The 27924-nt window shown below is 60.1% G+C and overlaps 2 protein-coding genes across 3 annotated transcripts in view; one reads left to right on the forward strand and one right to left on the reverse strand.

Moving 5' to 3' along the window:
- The window catches only part of CDK12 (cyclin dependent kinase 12), a 29803-nt gene extending 22429 nt beyond the window's left edge, over nt 1-7374 (forward strand). The window contains exons 13-14 of one of the 2 annotated variants that reach the window (XM_066336661.1): nt 1240-1686; nt 3961-7374. In XM_066336661.1, the coding sequence (XP_066192758.1) occupies nt 1240-1686; nt 3961-4652 (1139 nt within the window). In that variant the 3' untranslated portion in view covers nt 4653-7374. Of the gene's footprint in view, nt 1-1239; nt 1687-2453; nt 3006-3960 lie in introns of those variants that run through there. The other variant, XM_066336662.1, reaches the window with a different exon arrangement.
- Nucleotides 7375-25307: 17933 nt separating this feature from the next.
- Nucleotides 25308-27716, reverse strand: NEUROD2 (neuronal differentiation 2). The gene is made up of 2 exons (XM_066337000.1): nt 27520-27716; nt 25308-26389 (listed from the first exon to the last, which is right to left on the reverse strand). Exon 2 carries the CDS (start codon nt 26382-26384, stop codon nt 25308-25310), a length of 1077 nt encoding a protein of 358 aa, XP_066193097.1. The 5' UTR covers nt 26385-26389; nt 27520-27716.
- Nucleotides 27717-27924: the final 208 nt, after the last annotated feature.

Genomic DNA, 27924 nt, shown 5'->3' on the forward strand with positions numbered 1-27924 from the left:
CTTCAGAGCTGTGGGACACGGAGAAAGGGGTCTTCAGAGCTGTGGGACACGGAGAAAGGGGTCTTCAGAGCTGTGGGACACGGAGAAAGGGGTCTTCAGAGCTGTGGGACACGGAGAAAGGGGTCTTCAGAGCTGTGGGACACGGAGAAAGGGGTCTTCAGAGCTGTGGGACACGGAGAAAGGGGTCTTCAGAGCTGTGGGACACAGGGAAGTGATGTTCCTTGCTCTAGGATGTGGAAGAGGTGTGTTCATTGCTGCGGGATATGGATCATGGATGTGGGACACAGGGAAGGGATGCTCCTGCCTGTGGGACATGGAAAAGGGCTGTTCATTGCTGCGGGATGTGGATCATAGCTGTGGGACATGGGGAAGGGCTTTTCATTACTGTGGGATGTAGATCATGGCTCTGGGACATGAGGAAGGGTATTTCTGGTGTGAGGAAGGGCTTTTCACTGCTGTGGGACATGGGGAAGAGTATTCCTGGTGTGGGGAAGGGCTGTTCATTACTGTGGGACATGGAGAAGGGCTGTTGTTCATTGCTGTGGGATGCGGATCATGGCTCTGGGACACGGGGGAAGAGCATTCCTGGTGTGAGGAAGGGCTTTTTATTGCTGTGGGATGTGGATCATGGCTGTGGGACATGTGGAAGAGTATTCCTGGTGTGAGGAAGGGCTATTCATTGCTATGGGACATGGAGAAGGGCTGTTCATTGCTGTGGGACATGGAAAAGGGCTGTTGTTCATTGCTGTGGGATGTGGATCACGGCTCTGGGACGTGGGGAAGGGCTTTTCATTGCTGTGGGATGTAGATCATGGCTCTGGGACATGAGGAAGGGTATTCCTGGTGTGAGGAAGGGCTGTTCATTACTGTGGGACATGGAAAAGGGCTGTTGTTCATTGCTGTGGGATGTGGATCATGGCTCTGGGACATGGGGAAGAGCATTCCTGGTGTGAGGAAGGGCTGTTCATTGCTATGGGACGTGGAGAAGGGCTGTTCATTGCTGTGGGACATGGAAAAGGGCTGTTCATTGCTGTTCATTGCTGTGAGATGTAGATCATGGCTCTGGGACATGGGGAAGAGCATTCCTGGTGTGAGGAAGGGCTGTTCATTCCTGTGGGACATGGAGAAGGGCTGTTCATTCCTGTGGGACATGGGGAAGGGCTGTTCATTACCAGTACATACATTACCAAGACCCCAAAGCTCACCTCCCCACTCGTGCTCCCCCGGCGTGTCCCGCAGGCCTGGGCGACATCACGCAGCAGCTGAACCAGAGCGAGCTGGCCGTGCTCCTGAACCTGCTGCAGAGCCAGACCGACCTGAGCGTGCCGCAGATGGCCCAGCTGCTCAACGTCCACTCCAACCCCGAGATGCAGCAGCAGCTGGAGGCTCTCAACCAGTCCATCACGGCGCTGACCGAGGCCACGGCGCAGCACCACGAGCCCCCGGCGGAAGCCGTGGAGGAGCAGCAGCCCGCGGAGGTGCCGGAGGAGCAGAGGACTCCGGATGCAGCCAGCGCTCAGGGAGACATGCAGAACGTGCTGGCCGTTCTGCTGAGTCAGCTCATGAAGAGCCAGGAGCCTGGGATAACCCTGGAGGAGAGCAACGGGGAGAAGAGCAGCGAGCAGCAGCAGCAGCAGCAGCGGGGGCCCAGGAAAACCCCGACGAGGCATCCCGAGGAGAGCACAGGTAAATGAACCCGGTGTGAGGAGTGAGAGCGTCCCCAGGCAGTGCTCCTGGGGGAGCTGCAGCCAGCAGTGAGTGTTGGAGTGTTTTGGGGGGAGAGGAAGCAGCAGGGGAGTGGATGGGAGGAGGGAAGGGGGGTAGGATGTGGTTGGACTTCAGGAGAAAAGATCCTGATCCTTTCCCTGCGGTAAGTGCTGGACTGCTCAGGAGGTTGCTGCAAACGGCCCAAACAGGCAAATATTACCCTAAAATTCATGAGTGCTCCCTTGTGTGTGGGCCAGTGAAGGTGAATTGGAGGTTTTGGGGTTTGCCCAAAAAATGCAAGGGAAGTTTGGAGGGTCAGTTCTTCCTCAACCTCCCCCAGCAATCAGCTTGCACACCCGGGGAGGTTTTTTTGCTGCATCTCTGCGTTTTTTCCCAGCTCTTTTTCACCAACCCCTTTCCTTTTCCTCTTAAAAAAAAAAAACTAATAAACCTGCAGAGATGATTTTAAAGAGCTGAAAATAGTGGTGAGTGCTGAAGGGAGGGATAGTAGCAGCTGTGTAGGTAAAACCTGAGCACCCACCAATGCCTGATTCTACCTGGAGCTGATTTTTGAGCCCCGAAACTCAGCAACTCCTGAAGCTGAACCAAACCCCTGCTTCTCATAGAGCATAAAAACCCCTCTGCTTGTGTCAGTGAGCTCTCAGATTTCCTTTCCAAAGGTGAGTGTAAATGTCTCCATGTCTTTTTTTTTTTGTTGTTTTCTGTTGATTTTTTGAATTTATTAGCAACAGCCTGTGACGACCTCACCAAATTGTAGAAGCGCCTCCTGAGTATGTCTCAGACTCTCCGGGGAGCCTGTTTTGGCCCGATCCCACCTCCTGCAATGTAGCTGAACGTGCTGTGTTCTCGTGCCTTCAACACCCGCCCACCACGAGCCAGTTGTGATCGTGCTTTTTTTTTTTTTTTTTTTTTTTTCCTTTTTTTTTTTTTTTCTCCTCCTTTTTTTTTTTTTTTTTTTATTTTTTTTTCTGTTGTTGTTGCCCTAGTCCTGGAAGATAACTAGGTTACTGTAGAGCAGATGGAATTCGATGCCGTTGTTCTCTGTTGATAATTCTTTGGAATGATTTGCTGTCCCCTCTCCCCAGATCAGCTTGGCTTTACAAAATTTTACCTGAAGATTGTTTTGGGTTATTTTTTTTTTTTTTTCCGTTGTTGTTTTATTTTTTTTTTCTGGATTTCAATACAATCTAGTTTTCAAAGTGGACTGACGGATACGGGTGGAGGGGTGGTCCTGGAAGACTACTGGTTTTCACAATAAAGTTTGACCTTTTTAATAACCAGTTTTGCCAATGTTTTGAGGATGTGATTCCAACAAAAGGTGTCCGTGGGCTCTGCCATCGCCAGTAATTCCTTTCCCCGTGGGGAAGAGGGAGAGGAGGCAGCTCAGGTGTGTTGCTCCAGAGGAGGCAGGGCTGGGTTTGGGAGTGGAGCAGGTTGTGTCCTGTCCCTGCAGCGGTGTCACCTGCAGTGTCACCTCAGGGGAGGGGCAGTGCTCTGCTCCCTCTCCCACCTCCCAGCCAAGCCCCTTGGTGCTTCCTCGGCCTCACAGGACAGAGCAGGGCGGGCTGGGGAAAACGGAGCTTTGTTCTTCCAGGAGGGAAACGCATCCTGCCTTGGGAGGAAAAAATCAGGGGTGAAGAAGGGGCAGGGGGGAGGAGGCAGAAGGCTTTTCTCATGCTCAGGACAGTCTGTGCATACTCGGGGTTGTGTTGGACTCTGTTGGCAAGGTCGGGCAGCAGGGCTGGGGTGGCTGGGAGGGGGCAGGAGCCCCGCTGCCCTCGGGGTGCCCTGGGGGCTCTCAGGAGCTGGCACCTGTGTGCTGGCCTCGGGTTTGTGTGTTTTTTCCAATCCAGCACACCCTGGCCACGCTCCCTGAGCCGCCCCTGGAGCCGGAGCCGCGTCCCTCTGGCACCGGGGGGAGTTCGAGCTGGCGTGTGGCTCCACATCTGCCTCCTGCTCGGGATTAGCCTTTGATCTGGGAGCGGGAATTCCCTGCACCGGTGCCCAGGTGTTAGGACAGCTGTTGCCGGCCAGTTGGGTACGTGGGGCCGAGCCCAAAGCGTTAATGAACGTGGTTAATGAACGTTGATGTCCCAGCCAGCGTTCAGCCTCTCCGCCTCTTCCCAGAGCATCCCAGAGCGGGGCGGCCTCGGCAGGGATTGGTTTGATTTGCTTAGAATATGTCTTTGTGTCTGTTTGAAACGGTGTTTAAAAGAAGTCACCCTTCCACAGCGTGTCCTCCTGGCATTGTACCACCAGAGAAGAGACCCCCCGAACCCCCCGGACCGCCGCCGCCTCCTCCCGTGGCCGAAGGGGATCTCTCCGGAGCAGCCCAGGAGTTGAACCCGGCCGTGACGGCTGCTCTGCTCCAGCTCCTTGCCCAGCCGGACCCGGAGGCGCTCGGCCACGCCGCTCAGGAGCCGCCGGCCCCGGACTACGGCCGCTCCCACCCCAGGACTTACGGCACCGACGGCAGCTCCGAGGCGGGATTCGCTGCCGACGAGCTCAATCCGGGCCAGACTCTGCTAGAACCTTCTGCTCAGCCCCTGGGGAAAAGCAGGACCTTCTTGGGCTCCGTGAGCCACCTCGGGGAGAGCAGCAACTACCAGGGCACGGGCTCGGTGCAGTTCCCTGGGGACCAGGACCTGCGTTTCGCCAGAGTCCCCGTCACCATCCACTCGCTCGGGCAATCCTTCACCAAATCCGAGGGGAGCAACAACAACAACAACAACGTGCTGGTACATCCAGAGGCCAAAATGCAGAGTTACGGCGAGTTGGGGCCGGGAGCAGCCGGTTCCAGTGGGGCAGGAACAGGTCACAGCTGGGGTGCCCCAACCCAGGCGCCGTCTTCCTACGGGAAGACTTTCCGAGGGCCTGGCCGAGTGCCTCCACGGGGGGGCCGGGGTCGGGGGGTTCCCTACTGAGATTCCCCCTTGCCTCTCTCTCCTCCTTTAGCCACAGGACTTGATTTTTTTTTTTTTTAATTTTTTTTTTAAATTTTTGGGTTTTTTGGGTTTTTTTGGCCAGAGCAAGGTCTCGTCCGCATTTCAGCTGCTGCAGAGCTCCCTGAGCATCCCTCCCTCACTCAGGAGCTGCCAGAGGGTCCCCACTGGGGCTTCCCGTGCTTGGTTAGTGACAAAAATAATCCCAACCCCGCAGCAAACTGAGCCAGGAGGGGAGGGATTGATGGAAAAGTAAGAATGGAAGGAAGAAGGAATTAAAAAAAAAAAAAAAGCTGTTTTCCCAAGTTGGGCACCAGAGTTTGCCAGTGGGTCAGGGAGGGCTGGGGGAAGGTTGCTTCCCAAAGCAGGTTTTTTTTTGTTGTTGTTGTTTGTTTTCCCCATTTCTTTAAGAAAAAAAAAAAAAAACAACAAATGAAAAGGGGAATTTATTGATGCAGAGGCTCCTGGATGGGTTATCCCAGCAGTGGGGACCTGGGATGTGACACTGGTTGTGTTCAATTGATCTGATGTTTGCTTTCTTTCCATGAAGCGTCCTGTTTTCCCTCTGCTCCAGGGCCAGTCCTGTCCCCTGTGACAGCAGCCTCAGTACATTGATTTTTGGGAAGGGTCTCTGGGTACTGGATCCCTCCTGCTGTAACTTCACAGTTGGGATTTTCTTTTTTTCTTTTTGGTCTTTTTTTTTTTTTTTAATTTTCCTTTTTTTTAAGAGCCGAGGAGAACACCTCCCTGAAAAAAAAAAAAAACCCAGGGATTTCTGTCACTTGTAACTTCCAGAACACTTCAGGAATTATAAAAAAGGGAACAAAAATCCCAACACCTGGTGGGATTTACCACCAGATGGGAGTGATTTGTCCCGGAATCCTGGGCTGGTGCTGCCCATCCTGCCAAGGTCGGTCACATCTCAGCCCTTGGAGGTTTTTCCAGGTGTTCCTGTGTCATTTCCATGAGCATATTTCTATTTTTGTTGTTGTCAAGGAAGTATTTACCATGGGTTTTTCTCCTCCCACAGACCCTTGCGCTGTTCATTTCAATGAGACTTAAAAAGAGATTAATAAAACAAAGGTACCTATTTATCAGCTTTTTTTTTTTTTTTTTTTTTCCCTCCCAAGTAGGCCTTTCCTATGGAAAACATTTAATTTTTAGAGCCAACAGTTCTGGAGTGTTAAAAGGGAGTTTTGGGGTGGACCAAGAGACCTTCTTGCTACTAACAGGATTTAATTTCTTTTTTATACAGAGAGATAAATTTAAATAAATGCACCTGAATAGGTGATACTTCTCCACCTGGGGAGATCCTGCCTTACCCAGCTTGGCCGTGGGAGGAAGAAAGGGAGAGAAATGAAATATATAGATCTATTTTTTATTTTTATTTGCTGGTAATGTGCAGGGCCCAGTGGCTCCCAGCACTGGGGAGCAATGCTGTTTGCAGAATTCCCACTGGAAATTTGTAGGGTTTGGGATTTTTTTGTTGTTGGCTTATTTTTTGTTTTGTTTTGTTTAAGTTAGTTCATACCTGATGTGCAGAGAGGAAAAAAAGAGAAGTTCTGTGAGACACAGAGTGCACTGAATCCACCGAGGGGCTTCAGGGGGGGTTTAATTTCTCTATTTTCCCTTTTCCCAGCTCCAGCTCCAGGCTGCCGTGGAGCTGCTGCTGTTCCTTTTCTCCCCAATCCCATCCCCTTTGGAAGGAAAAGTCTGATTCCTGTGCTGAATCCTCTTAGGAAGCCAATGCCTATTTATTGTCTCTCCAAATTGGCACATTCCCAGGAAAGCTGCCGGGAACCAGCCGTCCTCAACCTGCTCCTTGTGCCAGTGTCATCCCGGCTTTGGGGCCCCAGTTTGGGCTGGTCAGTCCCACTTTGGGGGTCACTGGTCCCAGTTTGGGGGTGATCAGGCCCAGTTTAGGGTGGCCTCTCCCAGCTGGGTGTCCCCAAACCCGCTCTGGCACAGCTCCATCCCTTGCAGCAGGGCTGGGAAGGGGCTGAGGGCTCCTGTCCCACCTCCAGTGAGGGATGGACATTCCAAGCATCTGTTCCCTGGCCGGTGGCAGCTGCCAGCTGTCCCCAGGGGCCCTGGGAGCTCCTGTGGAAGGTGATTCTGCCATTCCCTTCTCTGAGCCCCCGGCCTCACGCGTTATTCCACTCCCAGTGGCTTTTCCTAACTGGTCCCAGCTCGAGCCCTGCCAGGGCCGTGGGCTCTGGGAGGGACCAGCCTGGCCAGGTCCTGGGAGGCTGTGGCACCATTCCTGGCTTCCACCACCTCTTTTATTTCCCCACCCTTTTATTAGGTTTTTTTTTTTGTTTAAATTTTACCTTTTTTTTCCAACGCTCTGCACAAAGAAGACAAAAGGATTCGTGTGTTGGGTGGGATTTGTGCGTTGGGAAGGATTTAAGCCGGTGCAGTTACAGACAAGGGGGTGAGGGCAGTTCCCCCTTCCTTCCCCCCATCCTGGCTCTGGGTTCAATCCCAAATTCTCCCGCTGTAGCAGTTCCCAGCAGAGAAGCCTCTGGTCAGACTCTTACTGTACCTCTCTCCCGAGTTTCCTTTGGAGACCGAGCGCGCCTTTTTTCGGTTGTACCTTTGTCTCTGTACAGATATTTTGTAATATATTAAAAAATTTTTTTCTTTTCAGTTTATAAAAATGGAGAAGTGGAGATTGGAAAATTAAATATTTCCTGTTACTGTATCTTGCTTGCCTTTTGCTCCGTTGCTTCCCCGTAGCCTTTGGAATCACACGGTAACTTGTGTTTTCCTTGGAAAGCCTTTTATTCCCTCCTGGTGAGAGGGGTGGGATTTGGCATTGCCAGCCTCTGCAAGCCCCCAAATTCCACTCTAATTAAACTCCGAGTCATCATTAGCCCTGGTTTCCCCCCCCTACTCCAGGGAGTGTTGGTGGGAGATGCCCAAGCTGGAGCAGGGGCTGGTTTTGGTTATGGTGAGAACAGGAACCCTGGAGCTGATTGGAAGGGGGGAGAAGGGATGGTGCTGCAGGAATGGGAAGGATTGAGCTTGAGCTTTGGCCTGAAACCTTCTCCCAGCTGCTGGCAGCCCTTTGGGCGCTGGAGAGGACGGCAAGGTGCCTGGAGGGGATGGATTGTGCAGAGCCACGAGGGCAGGGAGCTGTGCCTGTGTCATCCCCTTCCTCCACAGAAACCCCTCCAGGACATTGCTCTGTGTTGTTCCAACCTCATCGTGGCTCCTGCTGGACTCGGGAGGGTTTGTCCCAGCCCTCGTGCGCCGGGCAGGAATTTGGGATGGTGGCAGCCGGAGCTGCTCCAGGAATCGCCTCCGTGAGCCGAGGGGGAGCCGGAGGAGCTGTGACTCCCCGGGCGATATCCGTGCCTCCATCCCCGCAGAGCCCGGCCGCTTTCTCCCGTTCCAGCCCCGGCTTTCTCGCTCTCCTTTCGCCTGGTTCCGATCCCTGCGCTGACACCTCTTAAAATATATCCCTGTGCAGATGGTGGGGGGGTGGCGGCGGCGCCGGGCGCTTCCCGGTGCCTGGGAGAGCAGGAGCGAGAGCCCCCAGCGCCCACCCGGCCTCCCCTGATTTATGGAGGGGCAGCTGGGCGCCGTGCACTCGGCTGGAGCCCTAATCCAGCCTCCTGCTCCCTGCCCGCGGCTCCGCGGAAGGCAGAAGGGACGCGATGCCATCCCCAGCTCCCTCTCATCCCACCTTCTCTTCCCGCTGCCGCCAGACAAAGCCCCACGTGGCCCCGGCTCCTGCGGCATCCCGATCCAAAGGTGACCAGGCCTTTTTATCCCATTTAATTTATTTTGGCATTGAACTTCCTCGGCAGCAGCTGCCGTGCCAAATGGCCGGGGGCTGCCCGGAGCCGGCGCTGTAAATCTCCGCCGTTCGGCTCTTTCCCCTTTGGACTGTGCTCCTTGGAGCAGCGGCTGCTCCATCCCGATATTCCTGGCCGCTCCCTGCTCCTTCGGCTCGAAATGTGGGATCTGGAGCAGCTCTTCCCTCCTCCTCATCCCCGCAGCGCTCTCAGGGCCTTGGGGTCGCGGCGGTGGCACCATCGGAGCATCCCGAGGCTGCAGGCACAGCCCTGGGAACCTGCTCCGGGGATGGAGATGGAATGCTGAGGAGGAGGAGCAGGACGGGGCCTTCCCACGGAGCAGATCACCGCGGGACACCCTCATCCCACGGCATTCCTGTGGGAATCTCCGCCCGGAGCAGGCCTCGCACCTCCCGGGTGGATGTCCCGGCGCACACGCCTATCGCCAAGGTGTGCACACACCTGAGGTGGCACACGCGTGTTCACACGTGTCCGGGGGGGTGACTGTCACCAGGTGTCGCTCTCGGCACGGCCACCACCTCCCACCGCGTCCCCGTCCTCCTCCTCCTCCTCCTCTCCGGCTATATTTGTCCTTCCAGCTGCTCCGGCTGTCGGCATTAAAGGTTTTTCATCCAATTTAGACGTTTCCTTCCAAAAATCCGTTCACACCTTTCCCTGGCATTTGGAAAGGGGAAAGAAGAAAAGGACTGAGAAGGAGAAAACCACCCCAAAACCGCCTTGGAGGTGTTGGAGGCCGCGGATGGGGGATGGAGGAGATGCCGGGGTCGGGTTTTAGGGGGAAGGACGAGGGTGTGAGACCCCCGGTATTACCCACCCCCTGGCATCCCGCATTTCCCACCGCTTGGCATCAAGATGCCGCATTCTGCGGCCGCGGGTGGGGTTTGGGGCGGCAGCGCTGGCACGGATGGCGTGAGGATTCCTTGGACAGGGTCGGGGGGGGGTATGGCAGAGGGGTGGCACAGTCCCTGTGCCATGGGGCCACCTGGCCCCGTCCCCTCGCACTGGGGACAGCTCGATGCAAAGGGCGGCGCGGGCGGTGGCACAGCTGGTGCCTCCTGCCAGCCCCCGGAGCGGGGAGCGCCCGCCATTAGCGGCTCCAATTAACGGGAACGCGGAGCCGCCGCGGCCCGGGGCCTTCCCCAGCGCCGAGTGTCCCCCGGTGCCACCTCCCGGGGACACTGCCGTCGCCTGCCCCGTGTGCCAGTCCCCGTGCACAGGTAATGGCGGTGCCAACCCTCCCGCGAGTCCGCCGAGTCAGGGCTCAGCGCGCCTCGATTTTGGGGACATTCCCCTCGCTGCCACCACATGCCACCTGCCATGCCCGGCCTGCTGGAGGGGACAGGCGGGGTGACCCCACCGCAACACTCCAGCCACCACGGCGGGCACCAGGATGGGGACAGAGCCCTGGCATGGGCGTGCCCGCGGTGGCAGCGGGGACAGGAGCTGGCACCGCAGCCCGGGCGGGCACACGGCCCTCCCCGCTGCCACCGGCACAGCTGAGCCAAGGCGCGGGGGGACTGTGCCTGCACGCTTTCACCTGCCATTTAATTGGATGTATTTTTAATTAATGGCGCCTCTGGGACCAACATGAGACAACATGATCTCTGAATAGGGGCAGGGGAGGAATTGGGGCCGCGGGAGGATTGGGCCGCCGGGTGCCCTTACGCGCCAAACGCTGCCATCAATCACCCCCTACTTTTCGGCTCTGGACTTTTGGCTGGGGCTCAAGGCGGGCGCCGGGGCCACCCCCCGCTGCCGCCTGGCACTCGTGTGACGAGCGGCACGTCCTCAGCCGCGCTCGGCGACGGTGGTGGCGGAGGCACAGCCGCTCGCCGCCGATTTTGCCAGCGAATCCTGCCCCAAATCCGCTCTCGGGAGGATCCCCGGGTCACGGCGGGCGTCTGCGGGGCTCCCAACCCCTCTGCCCCCCGCCACCACCGCGAGTGCTCTCGGTGCTCCCCGTGTCCCCATCGTTGTTTTGTCCCTCCCGCCTGGCTCTAGGGAGGGGACACAGCTGGGTCTGGCGTGTCCCTGCCACCTTCTGGCACAGCCCCGGGGGTCCCGGCCGGCCGGTGGTGTGGGGCCAGCTGCCCACCCCCGCGTGGGCCGGCGGGGCTCGCCCGTGGCAGGTGCCGCGGCGCGATGTAGGGCGGCATTAATATTTAGCGGCGCTGGGAGGGCGGCACAGCTGCCTCCTGCACTGGAATGCAGCCGGCAGCCAGCGGGGACGGCGGCCACCACCGCCACCACGCCCCCGAGGCCACCACGGCCACCACATCCCCTCGTCCATCAGGGCCACCACATCCCCTCATCCATCAGGGCCACCACATCCTCTCGGCCACCACCACCACCACACCTCCTCGGCCACCACGGCCACCACATCCCCTTGGCCACCAGGGCCACCACACCCCCGAGGCCACCACCACATCCTCTCGGCCACCACCACCACCACATCCTCTCGGCCACCAGGGCCACTACACCCCGTTCAACACTGCTGCTGCCACCACAACCCTTCAGCCACCAGGGCCACCACACCCCCTTGGCCACCACACCCCCTCAGCCACCAGGGCCACCACACCTCCTTGGCCACTGCTGCCACAAAACCCTCTCGGCCACCATGGTCCCCAATGCCCCATGTACGTGCCTGGAGAAACAGGGAGGTCACAGCCCCCCCAGATCCCAGCTCTTGGCACACAGGAGGTGGAAAGGTGATGGTCAGACTCCAGGCTCTTGAAGTCACCGGCCACATGGAGGGGACAGGAAGAAGCTGGGGGTCCCAGCCTGGCTGTGCCATGGCCCTGGGCTGGCTCCCCAGTGCTAGGGCCACAATGCCACCGTGGTGTCAGGGTAATGGTGGCACACGGTGGCCTTGGTGTTTTCCAGGCAAGTGTGGTGTCACCAGAGCCCTGTGCCCGGTGACAGTGACCAGGGAGGGGTCACACCCATCTTGTCTAGCACCTCTGGGTGCTCTGCCAGGAGCAGGCAGGGCCTGTGCCACCAGCCCTGCTCCTGGTCAGTGGTGGTGGCATGTGAGCCCTGGGGGTGGCCCTGGCCAAGGCCAGACTCTGACCATGAGTGGACTCTCACCATGGCTGGACCTTGACCATGGCCAGACCCTCACCCTGACCAAACCCTTCCATAGCTGGACCCTCTCCATGACCAGACCCTCACCATGTCTAGACCCTCACCATGACCAGATCTTCACCACACCAGAACCCTCAGCACAGCTGGACCTTCACCACAGCCAGACCCTTGCCCTGGCCAGACCCTGACCAAACTCTTGCCATAACTGGACCCTCACCACGGCCAAACCCTCCCCACGGTCACATCCTCACCAGTCAAACCCTCCCCGCGGCCGGACCCCCGGCTCAGCCAGACCCTCACCAGGGCCATCCCCGGCCCGTGCCCGGCCCCAGCCCCGGCCGCAGCCCGGCGGTGCCCGGGCGGTGCGGGCGCGGTGCGGGCGCGGTGCGGGCGGTTGATTAGCGTGATTCCGGCATTGTGATGCAGAGGCGGTCGGGGCACCAGCTGCTCCTGCCCGGGTGTTTATTGTTACCTAGAGACGCCCCTGGCTCCCGCCCAGCTCCCCCCAGCCCCGCACGATGCAAAATTTATAGCGCGGCGGGTCCCGCGTTAACTCTCTGCCTCCCGGGCGGGGGGCGGCGGGAGCCCACCGGGATGGGCACGGCCAGGGTGCGACAGGCAAAGCCACGACTGGCAGTGCCACATCGGGTGATGCCAGGCTGCACCGTGCTATATCATGTCATGCCACCGTGCCGTGCCGTGCCGTGCCGTGCCACCGCAGCCCCAGGCCTGCAGCACAGCGTTCCCTGCGGAGTCCGTATCCATGGCACGGCTAATCCTCCGGCCGGGCAGGGAGCCAGCCCGTCCGCGGTGCCCGCCGGCTGCTGGAGAGGACACGGCCCCGGCTACCCCCTGTCCCGGCCTGGCGCTGCCTGGGGCCACCCCAGCGCGGGTCAGGGTGACAAGAAGGTCCCCACATGTCCCAGAGTGTCACCGGGTGGGCAGAGGAGAGGCGGCCGGGGGAGATGCCGGGCACTGAGGGGCAGGACGGGCTCTCACCGCTCGGTGCCACGTGTCCTCCTCCTTTCTGCTGCCGCGGCAGGGAACGGCTCAGCGCGGCTCCGCTCCGCGCGGATCGGCACAGCACGGAACGGCGCAGGAGGTGCCATCTGCCCCCGCGTGACCCTGCCCGCGGCCACTCCCTCCGTGTCCCCGGCCAGCCCTGGTGACACCGGTGTCGCTGTCACCTGCCCCTAACCAAGCACAGCGACACCGGGGGCCACCGGGAGCCGGGACCCCGCCGTGTCCCCCCGCCGTGTCCCCCCGCCACGGCGCCCGCTCCCCCCCTTCCGCTCCCTCCACCTCTCAGCAAGTTTTTTATGTGATTACAGGCACTGCATGGTAATTAGTGCTAAACTCATTTGCACAACTACAGTTAATTGGCTACAACAATTAATTAATGTGTTGGAAATTTGGCACTGGAAAAAAAAAAAAGAGAAAAGAAAAAAAAAAAAAAGTTTGTCATCAGAGAGGAAGAAGGGGGGGTCGGGGGGATGCACCCACCTGCACCCACCTGCAGCCCTGCTTCTTCCCCGAAGTTTCCCCCAGAGCTGCAGTTCCTGCCCTGCTCTGCGCTTTGTTTTCCGTTTTTTCCTTCTTTTCCCTTTTTCCTTTTGTTTTTTTGTTGTTCCTTTTTTATTTCCCCCTTTTTCTCGTTTTCCTGCTTTCTTTACCCCTTTTCCCGTTTTTGTTGTTTTTTGGGTTTGTGGTTTTTTTTTTTTTTTTTTTTTTTTTTGCAACTTAAGCAAACTCATTTCCCTGATAAAATACAGCATGACTAATGACTGAAGCATGTAAAAATCATTGGGAAAATGTCCTTGGAAGACGAATGCATTTTCAGCAGAATAATTAACTTAATTAACAAATTCACATGCATATTCATCAGGCTATTAATGTCTTCTCAGCTCAGCTTGACGAACATTGCGGTAATAACCATCTCATTTGCATATTGCATTCTACTGCTATCCAAAAAAAAAAAAAAAAAAAAAAAGGAAAAAAAAAAAAAAAAAACCCAAAAGGAAAAAAAGGTGGTTGAACACGCGTGTGCTCCGCACGGCGCTCCCGGGGGACGGGTGGTGGGTGGGCTGTGTGTCCCGGGGAGGGTCCGCGCCTCGCCTGCCGGGGTCCGCGTGGCGGCGCGGAGCGCAGCGGCGGGAGGCGCGAGGCCACGGCGCCGTGCCGGTACCCGCCGCTCCCGGCCCCGGCATCTGCGGCAGGCGGCGCGGAGCGGGCGCGGAGGGGGAGAAGGACCCGTAGCAGCTGTCGGCCTAATTCGGCAAACGTGCTGCTCGTGGGCGGCTTAGAAAAACAGATTAGGCGCCTGCGACAGGCACTGATTCCTGACATACGCTCGGGGTCTGCGTCTTCATCGGTGGAGAGTGGAGGAGGGAGGGTGAGGAGGGTGGTGGGGAGGCTGGGGGTGAAGGGGATGGTCGGGGTGGTGGGGAGGATGGGCATGGAGGGAATGATGGAGGTGACGGGGAGGATGGGAGCGTTGAGGTGACGGGGATGATCGGGGTGACGGGGTTGATTGGGGTGACGGGGATGAAGGGAATGGTGGAAGTGAGGGGGGAATAGGGATGAAGGGGGTTATGGGAATGATTTGGTGAAGAAGATGACGGGGATGAAGGGATGATTACAGTGATGGAGTGAAGAGGGTGACTGGGATGATGAGGATGAGGGAACAGTGGAAGTGGCAGGGGAATGGGGATGAAGGGGATGATGGGATTGATGGAAGGAAGGAGATGATGGGGATGAAGGGAATGATTGCAGTGAGGAGTGAAGAGGGTGACTGGGATGAGGATGAGGATGAACGGAATGGTGGAAGTGAAGCAGGAATGCGGATGAAGGGGATGGTGGGAATGATGAGGTGAAGGAGATGATGGAGATGAAGGGATGATTACAGTGATGGAGCAAAGAGGGTGACTGGGATGATGAGGATGAAGGGAATAGTGGAAGTGGCAGGGGAATGGGGATGAAGGGATGATGGAAGCAATGGGGTGATGAGGGTGAAGAGGATAATGAAGGTGTTGGGGGTTATGGGGAAAATGGAGATGACAAGGTTGGTGGGGGTGATGAAGGTGATGAAGGTGATGAGGATGAAGGGAATGGTGGAAGTGAGGGAGGAATGCGGATGAAGGGGATGATGGGGTGAAGGAGATGATGGAGATGAAGGGATGTTTAGTGATGGAGTGAAGAGGGTGACTGAGATGATGATGAGGATGGGGATGAAGGGGATGACGGAAGTGATGGGGTGATGAGGGTGAAGAGGATAATGAAGGTGTAGGGGTTATGGGGAAAATGGGGATGATGGGGGTGACAAGGTTGATGGAGATGACGAAGCTGATGAAGATGAAGGGAACAGTGGAAATGAGGGGGGAATGGGGATGAAGGGGATGGTGGGAGCGATGGGGTGAAGGAGACGATGGGGATGTAGGGAATGATGGCAGTGAGGAGTGAAGGGGGTGACTGGGATGATGATGAGGGGAATAGCGGAAGTGAGAGGGGAATGGGGATGAAGGGGAGAGTGGGAGTAATGGGGTGAAGGAGGTGATGGGGATGAAGGGAATGATTGCAGTGATGAAGAAGATGACTGGGATGATGATGAGGATGGGGTTGAAGGGGATGAAGGAAGCGATGGGGTGATGAGGATGAGGGGGATAATGAAGGTGTTGAGGGTTATGGGGAAAATGGGGATGATGGGGGTGACAGAGTTGGTGGGGGTGATGAAGATGAAGGGAACAGTGGAAGTGAGGGGGGAATGGGGATGAAGGGGATGATGGGAATGATGGAGTGAAGGAGATGATGGGGATGAAGGGAATGATTGCAATGAGGAGTGAAGGGGATGACTGAGATGATGATGAAGATGGGGATAAAGGGGATGAAGGAAGTGATTGGGTGATGAAGATGAGGGCGATAATGAAGATGTTGGGGGTTATGGGGGAAATGAGGATGAGGTGAAGGGGATGATGGGGATGAAGGGAACAATGAGGATGATGATGGTGATGGGTGTGGTGGAAGTGATGAGGATGAAGGAGAAGATGGGGATGATGGAGATGAAGCTGGTGATGGGGAAGATGGGGTTGAAGGTGAGGATGAAGATGATGATGAAGGTTGTGATGGGGTGATAGGCTTGAAGGTGATGATGGGGATGATGAAGGTGATGAAGATGAAGGAGATGATGGGGTGATGAGGATGACGAAGAGGGTGGGAGTGAAGGGGTGATGGGGAGGATGAGGATGAAGGGGATGATGAGGGATGAAGATGATGACGGAGGTCACAGGGACGAAGGCAATGAAAGGGCTGATGGGAAGGCTGGGGGTAATGGGATGAAGGGGACTGTGAGGATGATGAGGATGATGGGGATGAAGGACACAAAGACGATGAGGGTGATGGGAGCATCAAGCAAACCCTGCCCCCAAGGAGACCTCACTGTCACTCCCTGTTGGCTCCTCCCATCCCTGCCACACCCTGCTTGGCTCCACCCACACACCCACACAGGAATGTGCACACACAGGTGTCAGTCACAGAGCACATGGGTGTGGGTGATGGATGGAGGGATGGAGGGATGGATGGATGGATGGATGGATGGATGGATGGATGGAGGGATGGATGGAGGGATGGAGGGATGGATGGATGGATGGATGGAGGGATGGATGGAGGGATGGATGGAGGGATGGAGGGATGGATGGATGGAGGGATGGAGGGATGGATGGAGGGAGGGATGGATGGATGGATGGAGGGAGGGATGGATGGAGGGATGGATGGAGGGATGGAGGGATGGATGCATGGAGGGATGGATGCATGGAGGGATGGATGGAGGGATGGATGGAGGGATGGAGGGATGGAGGGATGGAGGGATGGAGGGAGGGATGGATGGATGGATGGAGGGATGGAGGGATGGATGGAGGGATGGATGGAGGGATGGAGGGATGGATGGATGGATGGAGGGATGGATGGAGGGATGGATGGAGGGATGGATGGAGGGATGGAGGGATGGAGGGATGGAGGGATGGAGGGATGGATGGATGGAGGGATGGATGAACACATGGGCAGATGAACGGGCAGGTGACATACAGGAGGGGGACAGACAGACAGAAAGTGGCCAGGTGGTAAGAGTGTGTCTGGACAGACCGGCATACAGGGCTGGACAGACAGACAGACAGACGTGGTGGCTTTCCTCAGCCAGGAGCCGTCAGTGAGGGTACTCTGTCACTATGTTTCCCAATAGAGAGGTGACAGATCCTTCTGTGACCGTTTGGTGGCACCCAGGGCCTGGAGGGGGACATGGGACAGTGACCCTGGGGTCAGGTGTGTCCCCTGGGACAGAGGGGGGTCCCTGGGACACCCATGTGTCCCCCATCACTGGGAGGCCACCAAGGACCACCCGGACCCCTGGGATGGGCACAGACCTCATCCAATCCCTTTCCAGAGCCTGTGCTGGCAGCCAATCCCGTGCCAGGGCTGGTGCTGTTGACCAATCACTGCATTCCCTGGATTTGATCCCGCCCACCCTGAGTATATAACGCCCCTTCCTGAACTGTGCCCGGGGGTCTTTGGGGTGTCCTGGGTCCCTTTGGGTCACCCTTGGGTCCCTTTGGGTCACCCTTGGGTCCCTGTTGTCCTTCCAGGTCCTCCCCCATCAGGATCCCCACATCCCTTCCCCCTCACGGCAGAGGATGGACAGGGGCAGGACCCAACCCCCTCGTCCTGGGGGTGTCCCCAGCGCCCTCAGCTGTGCCTTGGGGTGACACAGCCCAGTGCCACCGTCCCTGTCCCCACAAACCTCTCTGGTGTCACCGAGCTGCTGGGACACGGTGGCGGCTGAGGGTGTGTCGCCACCATTCACTGGGGTGTGGGGGGACATCAGGGATGGGGCCACCCCGTGTTCGCTCACGAGGTGCCACCAGCCTCCCCCCACAACCCGTCTGATCCCCCGTGACCACACTGGGGGGACATCCCCGAGGAGAGATGGCAAAGCAACGGGGAAACTGAGGCACGGGTCACCTGGGGTCACCACGAGGCCAGGGAACAACGCCACCCGGGTCACATCCCCAGGACCCCAGAGTCACCCCTGGCTGCTCACACCTGGAAACAAAAAATATCCCCAAATTTGGGGGGGGATCCATGGAAAGGGAGGGGGGCGTGGACCCCTCGGGGCGAAGGTCGGGTGAAGGGCGCCGGCGGAGGGGCGGGGGAAGCGGCGGGAGCTCCGTGCCAGCTGTATCCGGAGAAAGGCAAATAATTCAGCGGCACCAACCGGAGAGGAACCAGCCCGCGGAGCCACGTGCCAAAATACCAGCAGTAAAGTAGTTAAATGGATCCAGCGCGGGAGCGAGGAGCTGCGAGAGCGCTTGGGCCCCCATCCAAAGGAGTTAATGTCCCACAGTATGATCGATTAGTTGTCAGACGTGATTTCAAACCAATACAAGATGAATGGCATCATTTTCCTTCCCTCGGTTTCGGCGGAATTAAGAAGCCATTAGCTAACACAAATTTTTGGCAACTTTAATAAAAAGAGGGAAAAAAAAAAAAAAGAAAAAAAGAAAAAAAGAAAAGAAAAGAAAAGAAAAGAAAAAGCTCCAGTGTGTATTTCGTAGTGAATGTTCCCCAAGGTAACCGCCGGGGTGGAAATGTCACGAGTGGCAGCCGTGGGGCTGGTGGTGACAGTGACCGCGGTGGTGGCGGTGCCAAGGCAGATGCCAGCAGAGGCTTTGCTTCCAACCACAGCCACACTCCGGCGTGCCCTGCCCGGCTGGTGACAGCGTCACACGCGTGACGAGCCGGGGGTCGCGGCGGTGGCGAGCGGGGGGCTTTGTGCCGGGGTGGCGGTGCCAGGCAGGGGCGGCCACGCGGGGACTCGTCAAGGACAAACGGCGCACAAGCTGCTGCTGCCCGTGTGCCCGCAGGCGCGGGGCCGCCGTGCCAGCCCAGCCGTGGCCATTACGGCTCCGTGCGCCAGCTGCGGCCGCCCGATCCCCCCGTCCCCGGGGACAGCGAGGCGGGGGTTTGGGCACCGTGCCACCGCCCGGGCACCGGGGCACAGCCACGGCACGCGGAGCCGCGGAGGTGACGGGGTCAGGCGGCGTTTGGTGGCCTCGGGAGGGATGTCCCCATGGAGCCCCGGCCACGAGGGGGTCCCATGACACCGCAGGGATCCCCCGGAGACCCTCGGGTTTGTCACCTCTGTCGTGAAAGGACAAGCTGGAGGGCAGAGCTGGGCCGCACAGAGCCCGGCCCCGGCTTTCGCTGCCGGCTCGCCGGATTTTAGGCACCAAATGGGGTTGAATTAGGATTATTATCACAGCTGCTCTAAATGTAATTAGTTTTGCTCAGAAGTTGTTTGCTTTGCCGGGATTACGGCGCAATCCTGCCGCCCTGCCCGGCGCTAACTTGGGCAAGGCTTTAATCACTCTGATAACGCCGATGCCGGGTTAATGTGATGATTCCAAAGGTGTGGTTTTTTTTTTTTTTTTCAATTACATTTAACAAAAAAAATTTTAAAAATATTTATCGTCGGGTAAAATTTAATTAGGAGTGTGCGGGAGGGTTGGGACAGCCGGGACACTGCTCATCACCGGTGGCAGAACCTCGGCTCAAACCCTGCTGCTGCCACCGTGCCCAGGTGTGCTCACCCTGTCTGGTCCTGATGGATCCCATCACCCCGTCCTGGAGTGCAGCTGGATGGAAGGGGGATCCAGAGGGATGTAAAGCCACCCATGTGCTGTCCCCAACCCTTTCCTGTGTCCCCTCCAGCCCCAGGAGGGGTGTGCTGGTCCCTCCATCCCAGAGGCATCGTCCCGGCTGCCATCTCCAGGGCATCGGGATGTGCTCCAGGCAGAGGGGATCCAGCCGCCAGCAGCAGCACTCGGGAGCGTGGCCGGGGCTCGGGGGCCATGGGAAGGGGCCGGGGGCTCCCTCTGCCCGGCACAGACTCCGGCGAGCCCAGGCGAGCCAGAGCTGCCAAGAGAAATGGGCAGATTATGGGATGAACGCAGGCCAAGGCAGGGCTGGGATGCAGCCGCCGTAAATCAGCTTTTAAGTAGCAACAAAATGGACATTTCCCATATGAAATGAGGCAGCGGCTGCCACGGAGAGGGGGGAGCGGGACCCCGGCCCAGGGGCACCGGGACAGGGTGAGACCCCCAGGCCGGGGCTCCAGGGGGCCGTGGGGATGGGCTGGAGCCAGGGAAGGGAAGGGAAGGGAAGGGAAGGGAAGGGAAGGGAAGGGAAGGGAAGGGAAGGGAAGGGAAGGGAAGGGAAGGGAAGGGAAGGGAAGGGAAGGGAAGGGAAGGGAAGGGAAGGGAAGGGAAGGAAGGGAAGGGAAGGGAAGGGAAGGGAAGGGAAGGGAAGGGAAGGGAAGGGAAGGGAAGGGAAGGGAAGGGAAGGGAAGGGAAGGGAAGGGAAGGGAAGGGAAGGGAAGGGGGCCGGGCTGCTGTGGGGTGCTCAGGTGGGCACCACCTGCTCTCCAGTGTTCCCAGCCAGACCCGGCCTGGTGTCTGTTGGATCCAACCTCATCCTCTGCCCCTGCTTGGGTTTTGTCTGTTTCCTCCCCTCGTAGCCCAGGAAGAGCTGAGGACCAGGTTCCCACAAACCTTGGGGCTGCAGACCCCGGGCTGCTCACAGAGCCCCGCGCCCCCAGGTGCCCCCAGCCCTGCCCTTCCCTTGGCTCCCATCCACCTCCCACTGCTCTCTGCCCTCCCGGCCCTGCTCGTGTCCCCGTGTCCCGCTGGAGTGCGGGGCCCCCTCCTCACCCCCTCGCTGTCTCCCACCTCCCCCGTACCCAGGGTGGGGATGGGGGACAGGCCTCAGTGGGGCAGGGGGTGAACAGGGGGGAGAAAACACGACCCCCACGGGGCTGCGGCTGGCGGGGACACGATGGGGGCAGACACAGGTGGGGACACCGGCTAGCCGGGCCAAGGCCCTCCTGGCCCCGCAGCCCTCGGGGCCGGGCCGGGGCTTCGGGCGGAGCTGACGGCGGTGCCGCATTCCGGAGAAGCCGCCTCCGCCGGCGGCCGGTGCCAGCAGGCGCTGGCAGGTTCGGAGCTTCGCAGCGATTCCAGGCACAGATGTCCTTGTTTTAACTCCTCTGCGATGGAGCCTGGCAGACCGGGCGGGGGAGGGGGCGGCTCTGCAGCCCCCGGGGCGGCGGGGATCGTTGCCAACCCGGTCCGCCCCGGCCGCGGCTCCAGGGACCACCGGGACCCCCCGCTCCCCCACGGGGGGCCGGCGTCTTGGGCTCCCCATGGCACAAAAACGGGGACATCCCCCCTCTCCCCTCCTGACCCCCACATCCTTCCCGGTCCCTCACACCCCTCTCGACCCCCGGGCAGCCCCCGGCCCCCGGAGCGGGGCCGCCTCCGCAGCGCGGCGAGCGCCGGGCGCCGGGAGCCTCCGGTTTTTTATGGTATCTGCAATTTTGGCAGAAATCTGTCTTTAATTTAGCTGTCCATATAAAAATCCGCACTGTATAATAATGAACAGATGCCATGAAATTTAAACTGAAGCAATGACTCCTCCTCCCCCCCCCCTCGGCTGGCACTCGCCGGTGGCAGCGGCGACCCGGAGCTGGCGCTCGCCCCGCGCCCCCGCCGCGCTCCGCCGGGCCGGGAGAGGGGCCGGGCCGGGGGCACCGCGGGCACCGCGGGCACCGGGGGTGGTGAGAGGGGGGGAGACACCCACCCTCATCTCATCCTGTTTAGAAATAGCGGGGCTGAGGCCGGGCGAGCCGCCACAGCGGGGTCCCCTCGGTGCTGGCCCAGCTCCGCTGCCCCCGGTGCAGCCGCTCGGGGTCCCGGCAGCTCCCCGGACCCCCCCGAGGTGAATTTGATCTCACGGTCACACGAAACACTCGCAGAACCCAGCGGGGCGGCGGTTCCTGACCTCCCGCTTCCCTCCCCGAGAGCCGCCGGGGCGGAGGGGCTGGGCACCGGCCCGGGCACCGGAGCCTTGTACCGAGGCTGCGTTAGGGAGCCAGGCACGAAAACCGGGCACCGGAACCTCGTACCGAAGCCAGGCACTGGAGCTTTGCAACGAAACCGTTCACGGGGACCGTGCGCTGAAACCTTCCACCGGAGATTTGAACCGGAGCTGTTCTCCGGAGCTTTACACCGGGGCCGTGCCGCGAGTGCGGGGCCGCATTGCGGGGCCGGGCCTTGCCCGAGCCGCCGGGCGGGTTCCCTCGTGTTCGGCGGGGCCGGGCTGACACCGGAGAAAACAAAAATCCCGACAATTGAACACAAACCGCAGCCCCGTCACCGGGGCCGGTACCCCTGGCACAGCCGGCCCCGGGAGCAGATGTCGGCGGCCCCCCCGCAGCCCCCGGCCCCGCGACCCTCCCCTCCTTTCCGCAGGGGCCATCCGCCTTCCGCCGCCGCTGCTCCGGGCCGCGGCCCCGGTGCCGCTGGTTGAGGATGGCGGCAGAAGGGCCGCACATCCACAGCCTCGGCCCCTCCGAGGAGCTCCGTGCGGCCTCATCCACTGTTCCCGAGTCCTCCCGGGGTTTTTTCCCCGGAGAAACGAGTCCCGGGAGGATGCTGGGGCCAGAGCCGTCGGAAGAGGATCCGCTGCTTTGCGGAGAGCGGCGAGTGCCGGGGCCCGGTCGGGGGTCGGGGGCCGCTGCAGCCGCTCGTGGGGCCGTGGCGGATCCGCTCCCCGGCCCGGGCCCGACCCCTCGCCGCCGGTGGCTCCGGGAGTGGGCCCAGCACGTCGGGGCCGCACTGGATCCTGCTCCAGTTGGCTGGATCCGACCCTAAACCGGCCCGGTTTATCCCTAAAAACTATGGCGATGAGGGGCGCGGGTATCGGACACCTCTCCGGGGAGAAAACCGGGAGGAAAGCGGTGGCTCCGTCCCCGCAGCGCCTGTGTGGCCCCGGCGCACGATGATCCCGCGGGGAACCGGCCCCCACGACCCGAGCGGCCGGCGAGACCGGGAGCCCCGTGCCCGAGCCTGCCCGGTGCCGGCGGCCGTCGAGCGGCGCTGAGCCCCGGTGGTGCGGACGGTAACTAAACCGAGGGCCGTAAAAAGGCCCGTTCAGCACCGCCGCCGAGGACAGCTCCGGGCACCGCCGAGCACCGGCACCGGGCACCGAGAACGGCACCGGACATCCGGCACCGCATCGGGGCTCCCGGGGCTGCCGTGGGCACCGGCTCCCTGAACCAGCACGGGAGGTTCCGGGGCTCCAACGGGCGCCAGCGCCGGGAACCGGCACAAGCATCGGCGTTGGCACCGGCGCTGGCACCGGGCACCGAGCCGACGCTCCATCGGGAAGCAGCACCGGGAAACGGCACCAGCGCCGGGCACCGCGCCGGGAGGCGACCGGCTTCCCGGGGCCGCCGCCGAGGAGCCCGGCCTTGGCTGCCACCACCGCGCACCCCTCCCGAGGCCACCGGCACCGTGGCCGGGTGCCAGCCCCGGGCACCGAGCTCCCCCCGATCCCAGGGGAACGGAGCGGTGTCGCCGCCGGTGGACCGAGCCGGGCCGCCGCACCGGATCCCGGTGCGTTTATTGGTGAGGGGGGGGACACCGCCTCCCCGGTCCCGGGGGGGACACCCGTGGGGCAGAGCCGCGTTATATCAGCGCCGCCGCCCCGCGGGCCGCGCATTCGGGCGACGGGAGCGACGGCGGCACCGCCGGGGGCGCGGCAGGGGGGTGGGTGGACCCGGTACCCCCCGGTGCCCCCCGGTGCCCCCCGGTGCCCCTCGGTGCCCCCGAGGCGGAAGGAAAGCGGCGAAGGCGGCGGAGTCAACATTGAATATTTATTAATCGCCGTCGAAGGACGCTCGGTAATTACAACCTCTCCGCGATCGCACCGGCGGCGGCTCGTCACGGCCGACGAGTCCTGGCGGGGCCGGGACCGGGCGACGAGCGTCCAGCGGGGCCGGGGGGGGGCGGCCCCGGGAGGAAGGGGAAGGGGCCGGTGCATGCAGAACGGCCGGGCCCCCCCGGCCCCGCGGCCCGCCGCCGCCGAGCAGTGTCCGGGCGGCGGGGACGGGGACCGGGAACCGGGACCGGGGAGCGGGAGCGGCGCCCGGCGCGGGCGGGGGGGGGGGTCTTGCATATCGTTGGCCATAAATATTTATTAATCGAAATGAAACGGAACGGAAACACGAAAGCACTTCTGGTGTCGGGCAGCGGGTCCCCTTTGCTACAACGGTTTGTGGGTTTTTGTTTCTTTTTCCCTTCTTTTTTTTTTTTTTTTCTCCCCAAAACTTTTTTTTTCTTTTCTCCCCTCATTTTTTCTTTTTTTTTTTTTTTTCCTTTTTTTTTTTTTTTTTCTGTTCGTTTTCAAAACATTTCTCAGAAATCCTCCTCCTCTCCTCCTCCCTGGTCTCTAAAAATGCTGGTTTCTCGAAGGTGGTGCGGGCAGGATCCGACAAAAAAAAAAAAAAAAATCCCAAAAAACAAAGAAAACCCATCAACAACGAAAAAAAAAAAAAGCATTATCGGCTTCTCGGCGTTTCCCGGCTGAAGGAATGCGGCAAACCGGGACGGAGACCCCCGGGCCGGGCGCCGCGGGGGGGTCTCAGCCCCGCCAGCCCCCCCGGAGCCCCGCTTGCATAGCTGCGGGCTGCGCTGCCCGGCTCCGCCAGCTCGGGAAAAACCGGGGCGGCTCCGCGGGGTGAAAAGTGGGGGATGTCTTTTTTTTTTTTTTTATATTATCATTCTTTTTTTCCTCTTTTTTTTCTTTTTTCTTTTTTTTTTTTTTTCTTTTTTTTTTCCCCTTTTTTTTTTTTCTTTTTTTTTTTTTTTTTTTTTTTTTTTTTTTCCGTTTCAAGTTTTTAAAACAGGTAAAAAACGTCCTGACACACGCGCTGCGAGGAGCTCCCGGGGCGGGGAGCGGGGCCGGGGCCCCCCCAAAGCAAAGTGCATCTCGGAGCGTCCGCCGGGCCGGGCCTCTTGCATAGATAGAAATTGGGGTTCGTTCCTCCCTGCGCCTCTTTATTGCTTCGGAAAGTTTCGCTCCACGCCGCAGCGTGGGCTCCTCTCGCTCCCACGGGCCGGGGCAGCGGGTGTCCAATGCCGGGGGGGTCCGGGGGGGTCGGGGTCAGGGCTGGGGAGAGGAGAAACGGCCCAAAATGGGGGTGGGAGGCGGGGAAATTTTTTTTTTTTATTATTATTGTTATTTTTAAATAAAGATAGAAAATTTAATGAAAACGAATTAAAAATGAAATGAAGCCGCTCGACCCAAAGGGTCGCGTTGGGTTACCGGGGGGGGGTTCCGGTGGGCTGGTTGAGGGGGTCAGCCCGTGTGGGGCGTCTCCCCTTGGAAATAGTAATAATAATAATAATAATAATAATAATAATAATAATAATAACTGTAGTAGTTATAAGAGCTGTAATAGTTATTATAATAATAGCGACGATAACAGCGATAACGATCAAATAACTAAATAAATTACATTAAATAATCAAGAAATAGCAATAAATAATGAAAAAAATTTTTTTTTAAAAAAAACAACGAAATCGACAATAATTTAAAAAAAAATAAATTTAAGGAAAAGGGAAAATCCTCCCAAAAAAGCACTTTGTCCCCACGGAGCGCGGGGACCCGCCGCCGGGGCCGGGTCCCCATATTGCACCAAAGCCCACGGCGGAGCCCCGGGGGCCGGTCCGCGGGTTGGGGTGGGGGGGGAGTTGTGTGGGGGAATCTCCCCCCTCCTCCCCGCCACCTCGGCGATGGGATGAGGAGGGGTCTCGGGGAAAAAGGGGGAAGGGGGGGGGGTGGGTCAGTTATGGAAGAAGGCGTTGAGCTCCTCGTACATGGGGCCCCGCTCGTGCGGGAGGTGCATGTCGTAGGGGAAGATGTTCTCGGAGTGGACCCCCCCGCGCATCCCCGCCGACCCGAAGACCAGGTTATGGGCGGCGGGGCGGGAGCCGGGCAGCGCCGAGTAGTGCATAGAGTAGTGGTAGCTTTTCTCGTGGTCGGGGGATGAAGAGTCCTGCTTGAGGGAGAAGTTACCGTTGATGCAGAGCGGGGGGCTGAGCCCCCCGTCGTACTCCGAGCTGTTGTAGTCGGGGGAAGTGTTGCCGTAGAGGCTCTCGTAGGCGGAGGCGCAGTAGCCGTGTGTCCTCAGCCCGTGCGGCCCGGGGCCGGCGGCGGGCGGGCAGGGCGCCGCGGCCAGCCGCGAGCAAGGGTAGGGGTAGGGATGCACGGCGAAGGAGGCGGCGTTGGGGCCGTGGAACCGACCCCCCTCCTGGCCCTGCTCCGTCAGGAAGTTGCGGGAGTTGAGCTGGAGGCAACCGGCCACCAGGTTGGTGGTGGGCTGGGACAGCCCCTTGCACAGAGTCTGCACGTAGGAGACCAGGTCGGGCCGCTTGCCCGAGCGCAGGATCTCGGAGAGAGCCCAGATGTAGTTCTTGGCCAAGCGGAGGGTCTCGATTTTGGAGAGTTTTTGGGTTTTGGAGTAGCAGGGAACCACCTTGCGCAGGTTGTCCAGGGCCGCGTTCAGGTCGTGCATCCGGTTCCTCTCCCGGGCGTTCGCCTTCTGCCGCCGCAGCTTGGACCGCTCCAGCCGCGCCTTCGTCATCTTCCTCTTCTTGGGGCCGCGCTTCTTGGGCCGCTCGCCCTCCGCCTCCTCCAGGCCTTCCTCCTCCTCCTCCTCCTCCTCCTCGTCCCCTCCTAGCTCCCCTTCCTCCTTGCTCTCTCCCAGCGAACCCTCGGGTGGCTCCTCCGGGAGGGCGCAGCCCTTCCCCGCCCTCTCCTCCTTCTCGCTCCGGGCATCCTCCTCGCACTCCTCGGCCCAACCGGGGAATTTCGGGACTTCGGGGACCAGGCTGGGCTCGCTGAAAAGTCGCGTCAACATGGTGGCTGCAGCGGGGGGCAAAGAGCCAGGCGTTACCGGCGGCCCCGCCGCCCGCCCCCCCCGCTCCCCGCCCCGCTCCCACCCGCCGGGACCGGCGAAAACGAATTGGGCTCGGGGCCGCCCGCCGCTGTCCCCCGCCCCGGCTGCCCGATCCCGGGGCCACCGGGGCTGTCTCGGGGTGCGGCGATTCCGCCCCAGTCCGACCCCCCGTCCCCAGCCCCATTGCCGGGGTCCCCGCGGCCGCCGCCCGCGCCCCTCTCCCGCTCCTCCGCACAACCCGCCTCGCTCCCCCCGCCCCCGGCCCGCCCGATGTCCCCCGCACGGTGCCCCGAGGGCCGGGCCCGGTGTCGCCGGTCCCTTTTTGACGCCTCCAACTTTTCCCTGCCGCGGGCGCGGAGCGGCCCCGGTCACGGCTCCGCCACCGCCTTCCCGTGGCCGAGGGGGTCGAAGCGAGACCGCCGCCTCCCCCCTCCTCCCCAAGTACCCGCCGTACCCCCTCCGGCCCGGTCAGCCGCGCCCGGCTTCTCCTCCCCGCCCCGGGGCTCCCCGCGGCCGCCCGAGCGCGGCCCGTAAAAATGCGGCGGCACCAACCGGGGGGCGGCGGGGGCGGCCGGAGCCCCCCCGTGGGGACGCGGGGACCGCGGGCGGCGGCGCTGCCGGGGGCGCCCCCGGGGCCGGGCGGTGCCGAGGGGCCGGGGCCGGGGCCGGGGGGGCACCGCCCGGGGCGAGGGCCGGGGGCGCCGCGGGGAAGCGGGGGGGGCGGCTCCGCCGGGTCGGGCACCCCCGGGGCGGCGGCGAGGCGGCTCCGCGTTGATTTCGTTGATGCCGCTCGGCCGCCGCTGCCCGCTCCGTCCCACCGGGACCGCGGCGCCCCGGGCGTGCCCAGGCTGAGGGGGGGGGGACCGGGGGTGGCGAAATCCCAACGACCCCCCTTGGGGGAGGCTCCGGCGGGGGGAGAAAACCCCATGAACGGGGCCCGCGGGGAGTGGGAGAAGCGAGGGCCGGGGGAGAACGAAAGATGGGGGGAAAAAAGGGCGAGACGTGGCGGAGAAACAAAATCAACATGGAAGTTGCCTTTTCTCCATTCAAGTTTCCTCCGCTGCCCTCCCAACCCTCCACTTCTTACATAACTCACCTTCGGGCGGACCGCAGGAATTCTTATTTCATTGTTCCCAGCATCTTCTGGGAGCGGGACGCGGCTCCTTGAGGTGCTCCAGCCTCCTGCAGTCCTCTATCCAAAAGGAGGCGAGAGTGGCATCTCTACCCAGCAAAGGGGGTACCAGCTCTGCTGCCAGTGCCATATGGTTGGCACGTCATGCGCGAGAGCTATCACATGAGAGCTAATGATTGACATGCGCTTGCATTCAGGGAGATTTGTCTCTCTGGGGAAGGAGGACTCGCCATCTGTCACTCTGTACTCTAAAAAAAAAAAAAAAAAAAAAAAAAAAAGAAGAAGGAAAAAAAAAAAAAAACCCTCTTCCAAATCTCCAGCTCTGCCTACACGCTGCAAAATGGGACCCGGGCGAGATGCAGGCGATGG

Source organism: Sylvia atricapilla, chromosome 27 (assembly GCF_009819655.1).
Source record: "Sylvia atricapilla isolate bSylAtr1 chromosome 27, bSylAtr1.pri, whole genome shotgun sequence".
In the NCBI taxonomy this organism is placed as follows: Eukaryota; Metazoa; Chordata; class Aves; order Passeriformes; family Sylviidae; genus Sylvia; species Sylvia atricapilla.